The sequence below is a fragment of the Nelusetta ayraudi genome, unplaced genomic scaffold, assembly GCF_046127955.1.
Source record: "Nelusetta ayraudi isolate G7.1 ecotype Tasmania unplaced genomic scaffold, CSIRO-AGI_Nayr_v1 ptg000048l, whole genome shotgun sequence".
NCBI classification, from domain to species: domain Eukaryota; kingdom Metazoa; phylum Chordata; class Actinopteri; order Tetraodontiformes; family Monacanthidae; genus Nelusetta; species Nelusetta ayraudi.
Genome location: NW_027466098.1, coordinates 9,242,345 through 9,253,803, shown reverse-complemented (window position 1 = coordinate 9,253,803; position 11,459 = coordinate 9,242,345). Strand labels below are relative to the sequence as shown.

General features: G+C 47.5%; 1 protein-coding gene across 2 annotated transcripts; it reads right to left on the bottom strand.

Annotated features, from left to right (window-relative positions):
• Nucleotides 1-490: 490 nt before the first annotated feature.
• Nucleotides 491-9,546, bottom strand: bmp16 (bone morphogenetic protein 16). Of its 2 annotated transcripts, none has more exons than XM_076036142.1 (4): nucleotides 9,364-9,546; nucleotides 8,420-8,503; nucleotides 3,326-3,699; nucleotides 491-3,006 (listed from the first exon to the last, which is right to left on the bottom strand). In XM_076036142.1, exons 1-4 carry the CDS (start codon nucleotides 9,384-9,386, stop codon nucleotides 1,931-1,933), a joined length of 1,557 nt encoding a protein of 518 aa, XP_075892257.1. In that variant the 5' UTR covers nucleotides 9,387-9,546; the 3' UTR covers nucleotides 491-1,930. The 2 variants fall into 2 exon arrangements, with proteins under 2 accessions (XP_075892257.1, XP_075892258.1); XM_076036143.1 differs by lacking the exon at nucleotides 9,364-9,546 and adding an exon at nucleotides 8,596-8,956.
• Nucleotides 9,547-11,459: the final 1,913 nt, after the last annotated feature.

Below are 11,459 nucleotides of genomic sequence, written 5' to 3'. Positions count from 1 at the left end.
ACAGATGTATTTCTTAATTTTTTTTTAACTTTATTTCAGTAATTAAAATATTAACATATTCAAATAAGAAATACTTATTTGGTCTCATTTAATGTCAATATATATTTTAGCCACTAGGGATGAAGACCCCTATGACTTCTATTCCTCATTTTTGTGTGTCTGTGTTTTCTTCTTGGCTGGTGGTTTGTGTTTGTGCCGTGGTTCACTGTTTTTCTTTCCTAAATAGTTGTATGTACTTGATTTTACATTTTCTCTTGATTCTTATTCCTATTTATGTCTTCTAAATCAGGTCTGATATATATAATAAAGTTCCTTAAAAGCTTAGGAACGATTGACCAAGCATTCAAGGATCCACAAATGCCATCATCTTAATTTTGCTCACAATATATACTTTTTTCCTTTATTGACATGGAATGATTGCACAAAACTGTGTTTGTGTATGTTTGAGGCCTAGAGATATAAATAGGCGGAAAAAGGCAACAGAGAAAGGTAACGTGACAGCTTTTTGCTCGGTTTATTAGAGGTATATTGTCAAACATTTTACAAGCTGCTGCTTAAATGTTTCCATTCTGAGAGAGAGAGAGAAAGAGAGAGAGAGAGAGAGAGAGAGAGAGAGAGAGAGAGGGGGAGAGAGAGAGATGGGAAGAGAGAGTGAGAGAGAGAGGGAGAGAGAGAGAGAGACATAAAGAAAATGCAACACTGAAGACTGCTCTTGTAGCCACTGTTTTAAAGGCACTGAAGTCCTAAAATCTTCACACATGCAGACACAGACAACAAAGACACCTGCTGTTACACACTTCATTAGCTACGGTACACAGAGCACTCAGTCGACTTGTTAGTTAAGCTGCGGAGGCTGACCGGTGTCACTCATGTCTGCTGCCATGTTTCGGTGCACAGAGATGTATTGCAATGATAAGGCGAGAGGTTTTAAGTAACACAGATAGTTAATTCAACACATTTGTACGGATAAGAAGAAGCGACCATAATTTACTCAATGTGGACAACAGGCTTTTCAGTTGGCTCTGCCGAGAAGAGGTTCCTTAAATATTCTCAAGATTAAATACACCATATTGCTACTACTTAAATACATAACGTGTCTCTTAAGTTAGAATTCATTGAAAATATGCATAATCACAAGACAACCATCACATGGAGTTCCGTCATGTCAGCAAAAGAAATTTACAAAGAAATTCTTTTTGTCGTTAAAATAATTGTGATGCTAGTACATTCAAATGGAATAGCTTCTTAGCATTACTAGTGTGGTTTTTGAATAGCAAGTAATGTGGGGCCTGCTTGGAGGCGCAAGTCTGTGTATCGTTGCCGCGTTTGTGGAAACAGATGCGCGCAGCTCCGCGTTTCAAATACTGTAGTAACAACACTGCTGGGTGTAGATGCCGCGCTACCGCGCTCGCATTGCTAAGCGTGAGCTAATCTCTGCACCAGCAAATCTGTTGCAACTTTCTGCTCTCCAGCTGCCCTTCACACATGGAAGATGATTGGCAGAGACCTGATGGTAGAGCGCCGGCCTTTTCATGCATGCGGGAGTGGCCCAGCGTTTGATGGCGCACACAGCTGCACGAATGCTAAATGGGGAAAATGTGGGAAAGCAACAACTGACACTTTCCCTGTTTTGACAATCCAATTTTGAGATCTGTCCATGCTTCCTCTTCTCCACCACCCCCCCCCCCCGTTTTTTTTTTTTGCAAATATCTCGTTGAGATCACATCTTCATTCCCCAACTTTTTTTGATCAGTCAGAACATTTTTTTTTTTAAATGCTCCTGGTAATGATGTCTTATCAGCATTCCCTCTTCTTCTTCCACTGCTGCTACACGAAGTCTCCACATTTGCTTGCATTTCACTGGCCCCTACAGTCCCTCTTACTCATGCTTCGGTCCTTTCCCCATACTCTCAGGGAGCCCTTAGGTCCACTACCGGCAGCCGCAGCCCTCCACCACCATGTCCTGGTAGTTCTTCAGCACCACTCGGTCTTGAGGGTCCAGATAGAGCAAGGCGATGGGGCTGAGGGAGGTGGGGACACAGCACGCCCGGGGCACCGCTCCATTCACGGAGTTGACCAGAGTCTGCACCATGGCGTGGCTGGAGGAGTTCATGTGGTCAGCCAGCGGGAAGCGACACTCGCCCAGGCAGAAGAAGGCGTCGTAGCCGCTGGGCGCAATGATCCACTTGTGCCAGCCCACGTCGTTGAAATCCACGTACAGCGGGTGGCGGCGGCACCTGTTGCGGGAAAGCCGTTTCAGCTTCGCGGCGCGCCCGCCGTTCCTTTTCACCCTGGCGCTCTCGTTCCAACTGTACCCTCCTTTGTCCCGCCCCCACCCTGCCATGGCGTACCCTGATTTTTTGGACCTCCCCCAGAAATGGTCTCTCTTGCGGCTCTTGCTGCTCTCCCTGTTCTCCCTTTCTTTGGCCCCTTTTCGACTTTTAATCCGTTGGCCACCAACAGGGGTCCTCCTGCCATGTTTGACCAGGGGCTCCCCTCGCCCGTCGTGACTGTAGGTCACCAAGAGGGGTCTCTCTTGGGCCCAGCTGTGTTCATCCTGACCCAGAGACCTACACACCCTCAGGTGTCCCTCTTTGTGTTTCTCCACTTCCTCCTTACCTGCAGCAGCAGACGGGCTCTGGTTCAAGTCTGTGGTGCTGTTCTCAGGTCTGACCTCCAAGAGGAAGCCCAGGAAGCCAGTCCTTGCCAGGGCTTTATGCAGGAGCTCTGTGTTTAGGCTAAAAGCCTCCCAGTGACTGCTTGCTCTATGAGGGTGGAGGGCAGTGGTGAAATACCTTGTCTCCAGCAGTGTGGGCTCAGGGTCTTCATGGTGTTCAGAGAGGTAAATGTTCAGTCTGTGGGCCCCGGGTCCCATAGAAGCTCTGTTACTACGGAGGAGCCGGAGTTCAGCAGAGACCACTCGCTCATCCTCAGGGATCGAGGAAATATTGAAGGAGATGTGCACCCTCTGAAGATCATCTGTTATTGGGCTGTTGCCAAGGGGCTCTATGAAACAGGAAAGAATACAAGGTCACGCAGGAACTTTAATGGAAGAAACAGAAGCAAATTTTCAAAAGTAAGAACCAGTATTAGCAAGCAGATGAGAACTCATTAATACAAGTCATTCAAAAGTTCTAATCTGACACAAAAAAGTTGAAATGTTTTGAATTTTGAACCACCTCAAGAAAAATTGATTGGACTCTGAAAGGTTGTGATTAGTTGAGATCAGGTGGATTCCAACTAGAAATATTTGCGGTGTGTGCGTGCGTGTGTGTGTGTGTGTGTGTGTGTGTGTGTGTGTGTGTGTGTGTACGTGCGATCTTACCGTTGTGGTGAAAGCTGCGTACAGTGTTAGCCTGCTGGATGTGTTGTGTGGGGAAGCTAAATAAAGGGTCCTCTACCAGATGGTACTGCTGCTGGTGGAAGCGGTAGAGGTCCAGGATGTACCGGGGCACTGGCACCCCTGGCCCGGGCTCAGGCTGCGACTGTAAGCCCAGCCGACTCAGGAGGAGACTCTGGATGGTCTGGGCCAGGCTGGGCTTCAACGGGGAGCCGACCGGCGGGGACAACAAGGAGGAAGGCACTGGGGACCCTCTGCCATGGTCAGTCTTGCTGGTGTCTCCACCCTGGCGACCGGACGAGGCTTGAGGTAGCAGCAGGACCATGAGGAGCAGGAGGTTAGCAGGGAGCATGGTGGAACTGTAGGGAAACACGCATGTCAGCAGGGACGAAAGGAGCAAATGGGTTCGATAAGAGAGAGGTTGGATAAAAACAAGTGTGCCACATTGGTTCTGCTGGGCAAACTACACGTTTCATTCGGCAGAAATGTTAACGTCACGGTACCACGAGATAATATAAACTAATGGTTGAGAACTCTGCTCCAGGAGTAGCTCCTCTGAGGATTCCTCCAGACTCTATACATCACGCTTATGTCATCTGCTTCCTGGACACACTAGTTTCTCATTAGAGCGCCGCCTCCATTTGGGGAAACATTGCAGAAACACGTCCGTATGAAGTCGTCCACGTGCTGTAGAACTTTGGAACCACTTGATTTTTTTCTCCTGAAATTTATGGCAAGCCTTGTCCCCCTAAGGCTTGTATATCTCCTCAGCAGGAATAATTAAGCTGTCTCTATCTGTAATTAAATCATGCCGCCTGTTCGCGTGTTGAGGAGTTCACAGTGGGGCTTATTTGAGGCATTTAACATTAATCAAACTCTGTGGACCAACTGGTTTGGGGTGGAGTTGGACTCTAGAGGCGTGTCAAAACATTGGAAAACGTCATGATTGATTTTCTTTTGCTTTTTTTTTTTAATAAGTAGATTGAAGTTTGACAAACTGTTTATGCATTTCTGAGCACAGGCATCATTTCTTTTGCAATTTAAACTATGAGGAAAAAAGTAAAAGCTGCTATCAGGGCTTATTTAACTAATGTAATATATAATATTATAATGTATCATTCACCTTTTTTTCAAATTTGTTGTAAATTGTAAATTTCCGCCAAATTGAATCTATACCTTTATTTTTTGGAATCATAGATCTTTTAAATGTGTGACTTCTAAGAGAGAATTATGTGTGACTCTAATAATAAACTAATAATAACTTTAAGTGACGTTTCTTTGGATAAATGTCTCCCATTTTAAAATTATTTCCAAGAAAGTGTAAAGAACGTTAGGAAGACAATCCAAACGCACACTAAAACACTGACGTGACACCGTGGGTTCACAATTCCAAATTTGCGTTTTTATGGCCAATAGTACAACACTTCACAGTGGGAACACACAGGATGCACTCCAGTTATTGAGTACTCAGCAGCCAAGTGTGTGATTTGAGACGCTCCTGCAGCTTCTATTTCCTGTCTCCACTCTGCCAACAAACAGTGTTCCAGAAAGGCACACAAGACCGACACGCACACACACACACACACACACACACACACACACACACACACACGCATGCATAAAAAAAAAACAACAAAAAAACAAAAAGCAGGTGATTCAGCTTTATCTCTCGCCACGACAATTCCCACAGTCAGAGGTCGGCCCGGCTGCAGGTGTTAATAACTGAGCTGCTAATTAGAACCCTGAGAGATAAGAGCCCTGCAGAAAAGGGCGAGGAGAGGTGTCAAAGGGTCAGTGCAAAGTAAGGCCGCCCGAGATGGGAAAATTTGAGCTGAAAAATAAATTGGTTCACTAAAAAAGTCTGAATGTGTCTTTGTCAAACAGAAACGTCACCAAAAACCAAACACACACATATCACCGTCTCAGTTATCTCGTCCCTCGTCGAGATTGCATCTCCTCTCTGTCTCCTTATCTCATCTCTCCAAGGGTCACAAAATAGATTATGGGCTCTTTTGCAAGATAACAAGAGGCGTTTATGGCTGGGCAAACACATAATGGCACTGTAATGACCACTAATCTCTCCACGCTGTCAGAAAAATGTCTGAAAGGAGGTCACAGGTGTGAAGGCGTGTGCGCCCCGGCGCATGTGCAGTGGCGTTGGTGCGCTGCGTGCGTGCGTGCGTGCGGCCTCTCGACTCAAAGGGCAGCGGGCCTTGCGAGAACGAGCCGGCGCCTGAGGGTGGGATCGCCGCTGGCTACCCATTAAACTCCCGCAGCCCCACCCTGAGCTGTTGCACCTGAGGCAATGAGTCACAATTACAGATTGGGCGCTTAGGCTCGGGCGGCCTCCCCCGCAAACCAAGAGGGGGATTGTAAAGCAGGTGAGGGACAACCATGCCAGCGTTTTGCTGGTAATTTCCTTCAGCTGCAAAAAAAACTAAAACTAAAACAAAACAAAACAAAAAAAAAACACCGGGTCGACACTGAGGTTCAAAGGTCCGGTCGTCACACAGCAAGGCGTGTCGCAACGTTCACGCACGACACGGGCAACACACCCGCACCTTCCTGCGGGCCTGCGAGGCAAATAGTTGCTCAGCTAAAATGGTCTTGCGGCGAAATATTGAGATTTCAATTCACTGATCTGCTCATCGCTGCATTGATGGAGGCGTCGTTGATATTTTTCTCATTCACAGAGGGAATCGCCAATACAGCAGGATGCAGTACAATGGAAGCTACTAGATAACTAACTGTGATTATGTAATCAAAGCAAAGAACAAGGAGGCAATTCTCCCCCCTGTATTTTTTTGTTATGAGGGTGCCACCAATCAAAACTTGTCACGGAGATGAAGAGTGTCAAGGACCAAGTGGGATAAGAGAGAATAAGATCTCAGAATCAGCCTCAGCGCATGACTGTTTTCTCCCCAGATGTACAGCACTTGCAGCTCAGGCAAGTCAACAGATTGAACGTGACCTGACCCCCGCCTCCCACTCCCTCCCACTCCCTCCTGCCAGACAGCGGTGTGAACCCGGCACGCGGCAGGCGGCGAGCGCGGCCGCCTGACTGCCCCGTGCCCTTTTTTTTTCTCGAAGCGGCTAATGAACCCCCCCCCACCCACTCGACCGCCCGACGTCCGCCTCTGCCTCCTGCTTTTGTCGAGTTACAAGCCAAGGCCTCTCTTTTTTATCTGTTTATTTCAAACCCAGCTTCCCCTCCCCTCCTTTCTTCCCTCCCTCCCTCCCCCCTTTCCTCTGTGCATTCCTTGAACTTTGTCCTTTTCACTCTGCCTCGTCTGATTTTTCCGCAGAACATGACCGTGTTTCTGGCCCCAGTCGCCTTCAGCGTCGTCGATTCGCCTCTCGGCCGTTCTTGAGGTGTCCCTCGTCTTGGTCTCTCTTATTCAAACAAAAAAAACAAAACAACAAAATAAAAACTTCTCCCTCCTGCATTCCTGCATCAGGCCGCTGCAGCCTATCTGCCTCTCTCCCTCCTGCCTGCCACCACCCGCCCCGTACGCGTTACTCTTTTTCCGAAGCCTTTAAATGAATGGTGTTTTTGCGGAAGAGTGTCGTGGGGCTTTTGCAGGGCCAGGAGGCCGGAGTGTCACCGCAGCCGGCTGATTTATCCACCGCCGCTGTCTTCATGTTACGCCTGGTCCCTCAACTTTCCCTTCCTGTTGTTCTTCCTGTGTTTCTGTTCCCAAATTCCTCCTCGTCCCCCCCCCTCACCACCACCACCCCGCTCCTTTTCACTTCCAATTTTTTTCCTTTTTTTCTCTTTTTTGCGGCCGTCCCGTTCTCGCTGAACATGATACATGCGAGCACACATGCCACACGGTTTCCTCGCCCCGAGCGCGCTCCGACGCTTGGAAATATGTCATGCTGGACGGACTGGCCGGCCCCAAATGTGATACACAGCAGTGGAGCAACACCCGAGAACTCTTCTGAGGCTGCTGCTGCTCCTTTTCCAGACCTGCTCCTGCTCTGCAGAGCACAAACTTAACATACAGTCATCAGGATATATAACTGTGAGTTCCTGCAGAATTAAGGGCTTGAAAAGTCTCCAAAACCTTCTCATCAGTCATTCGAACAGTATTCCAGGTAGGCCCGCCAGGTGCTCTTTTATAGATTTCACCAGAGCGCCTTGCTAAGCGTTCATCAGGCCGCTAATGACCCACACGCGTCTAATACACACCCACGAGCATCCAACCACCCGTACGCACGGGATTTGAAACGCACGCTAGCTCTCAGGCTCTAACACACTTCAAGGAGGCGTCACTGTGGAGGTGCGGAGGGAAAATGTGTGAGAGCTTGAAGTGGACACACACACACACACGTTAGCTTGTTGGAGTAGGTACTTCCCAGCTGCAGAAACATCCCTGCAACCTGCTCTTTCAAATCAGGTGACCAATACACACACACACACACACATACACACACACAGACACACAGACTCACACACGCACATTCCTCTCTCCCTCTAGTATAATTTTATGTTCGGCTGAGCGGTGGATCATCAACAGGTTGCCAGGTTACAACCGATCTCTTCCCACCACCGCTGTCGCAACTCGCCCGGAGGTCCCGGAACCACAGGAGAGACCCCCCCCCCGCGCCGGGGCGACAACAGTGCGGCGGGGGGTGGGGAGGGGCATCAGTGGAAAGACTGACACGTCCGAGTGGTGGCCGCTGAAAGCTGCGAGTGCACCTCCTGCCGCGCGTCTGACAGCTCGGCCGCCGCGAAAACGCGGAACACAAACACACCTCCTGCTTTTCCCATCAGAGCGGCCGAGCCGCTCTCGGCGGCGGCCGTGCGCTCGCTTACGGCTTTGCTCTTTGAACTCTGAGCGGGTGCATTATTCACAGGGAGGAGGTCGCCCATTGGACGGGCGAGCGATTTGGATTGAGCAACACAATTTGCCAAGTTGCGTGCGCGCGCGATGTGCGTGTGTGTAAGCGCTGTTCCCCAGAGTGACTAATGGTTTCAGCAGTGGAGTTCCTGTTGCCCAGGGCTCGACTGTCACACAGATGCGCACGGGTGTGCGCGCGTGTGTTTGTGCGTGTGCGTGTGGATATGATACTCACGTCCAGGTGTGGTGGGATGTATGAAGAGTCCATGGTTTATCCTTGAGCTCCAGTGTTACGATCCCGAGGCTCCTGCTCCCACTCCTTCGGACAAAAATTGACAAGTTGGACTATTCACCTCTCTATCTCTCATTCCCTCTGTCTCATTTTCTTTCCTTTTTTTTTTTTTTTTTAACCTCCCCTAAGGTAACCGGAGTCTGCCTGCCCTCATGTCATGTAGGTGGACTTTAAGGCTCTCCATATTTCTCTCCCCACTCTCAGCCTCTCATCCTGTCGTCATTGTCAGACGAGCAACAAAAAAAAACCAAAAAAAACAAACAATCGTCCACGGTGCCTCCACCCTCTGCCTGCCTCAACTCTTGCCTGATTGGTGGGCAGCTCTTCCACCTCGGCTTGAACGCGAGAGATGCAGGAGGTAGGTGACTTGTGTCTGTCTGTCTGTCTGTCAGTCTTTACAGCATGTCCTGGATCTAACAAATCCCTCTTTGCTCCCAAACCTCCTCTGACTGCGCCTCTGTCCTTTCCTCTCCACTCTGTTCCTCCCTTTTGTATCTCCTCCCCTTTCTCTCTCTCTCTCTCTCTCTCTCTCTCTCTCTAGCTCTCTCTCACTCTGTCACACACACACACACACACACACACACACACACACACACACACACACACATTTTCTTTCTATGCCATTCTAGAAGTCCAGTTGGGGCGAACTCGCTCTAACTCTGTCCATCGAGATCCTCACAGCCACTTAGCAGGTCTGAGCACTTTTACAATATGTTATCTTTATCTTAGACACACACACACACACACACACACACACACACACACACACTCACAAGGCTGAACATACACTATCTAAACGCTAACAAGGCTAAAACGTCCAAGATAACCCTGAGAGCAGGCGGCCCGGAGGCAGACTGGTTTTTCCGCCGCAGGTCCACCGAACTCACCTGCTGCGCTTCTTTGGCAACATTGTGCGTTTGGGCCGAGGCGCTCGCCGGTGCGGCCTGTCATTATAAACGCGAGGGCCCGTGACTCTAAATAAGAGCAAAACAGATGCAGCCGCGAGACAAAAGTATGAATGGATGAGTCATAACGGCCGCCATGAAGTCATCTCTGTTGGGTTTTCTGATTGGATGGAAGTGGACGTCAAAAAAAAAAAAAAGGAAAAAGGCTGCACTTCTTCACGACGGGTTGAAGCAAGGTGCGTCTGTCCTTCTAGCTCTGAGCGGGTGGCGGTGGAGGCGGGGAATTTGTATTCATGTGGTGGGCCCATGAGAAAACGTCTCTTTAGGATGCATCGTCTCACATTGTGGATCTCATCTGGAAAATCACTTGCCCACGTCCCCCCCCCCCCACCACCACCTCCTTCCCCACCACCAGCTCCTCCCCTCTGTCCCCTCCACTTGCTCTTCTCATCCACACGCACACACACACACACACACACACGCACACAGACATCTTCATTCACAGACTTCATTCATTCTGTGGCTGGAGATTAATTGTGCCATTGCAGTTGTTTCTTTGAACACAAAACCACCAACACTTCTGTATTTTCGTTCTAAAAATCAGTGATGTACATTTCTATACATCCTTCTGCAGCTAAATCCCAAGGTCCAATGTTGCAAATGCTGCTAATATTAATGTTAACGTTACACTTAATGTCTTCCTTACAACGGCTGTGATCTCAGTGTGAACCAGAGCAGATCTTTGTTCTGGGTTACTGTTAAAAAAGTGATGGTATTATGGGGGGGACATGACCTTAACGTACATATAATTGATTATTATTCCTAAATTAATAGTATTGATAGTTATTTACTATTTAATGGCCTTATCCAACTCATGTGGTTGTCCGTCATGTCTTATGACAATAGATCCTCTTAGAAATGGAGAAGTCTGAGAGCAGAATGAGGTAACTGAGGTTTACTGGAGATCCAAAGAGCATGTGTGTGTGTAGAGGCTGCTTTTGTTGTAGCGTGGAATGACAAATAAAGAGCTAAGTCGTAGGCTAGGTAAATTGTCTGATTTATTGAAACGTATACATAATACATTGAGCTTGAGGCTCTGGTTTTCACCCGTGGCTTCCTCAAGTGAGCAGCAATCCCAGCCTCCAGGTTTCCCATCCTCTGGAAAAGCCGTCGGCAGCTTGTCCTCCTTACTTCCGACGGGGGCGGAGAGACACTTTTAAAGTAATACCTCACCCGCCCTCTAAGCAAGTCATCCATCCATCCTCCATCCTGGTGTTCCCTCCGCAGCAGAGTGATGGCTTGTAGGGTGGAGGAGGAGGAGGAGAGTGTCCCTATGTCTTCGAGAACATGGTGCAGCATGGTGATGTGTTTTTTCCTAGCAAAGTGTCAAAGTGTTTAGTTATTTTTCTTGATGAAACATAATTTTAATTGTATTTATCATTATTATTATTATTATTATTATTATTATTATTATTATTATTATTATTATTGTTATTATTATTATTATTATTGTTTTAAATATTTCCTGGTATGAAAAATGTGGAAAAAGTCTGACAAGTGCACAGTATAAGCATACAGTCAGCAGCCACTCTATGAAGTAAAATGTTAAGTTGGGTGTTAACAAAAATGGAGAATCAGCCAATGACATGGGTTTAGTCACTCAATGCATTTAGGTGTATGGACGATGGTGAGATGATTTGCTGAAACTCAAAGGAGATTCAAGTTACTTTGAACATGGTAAACATGGTTGTTGGCGTCGGATGGGCTGACTGTCAGAAACTGCAACACATATCTTCAGCCACATTTTATTTGGTAGTTGGTAATCTGGTAATCCAACTAACAATCTGTACCTAAGAATGTAGCCAGGTTGCTTAGATTTTGTACCTCGTGTACAAGAACTGGAGAAAATTAAAACTATCATAGTTCAGGTTAAAATTGAAATCCAAGTGTAACATGTAAAATACAATCTGGATCTATTATTTTTGAGATTGTGAGTGTGTTTTGTTCATAATTATGTGATTTAAAGAAAAATTGACGTAAAAGGTTTATGGAAAAGAGACGCAAGTCAATGCCACAAC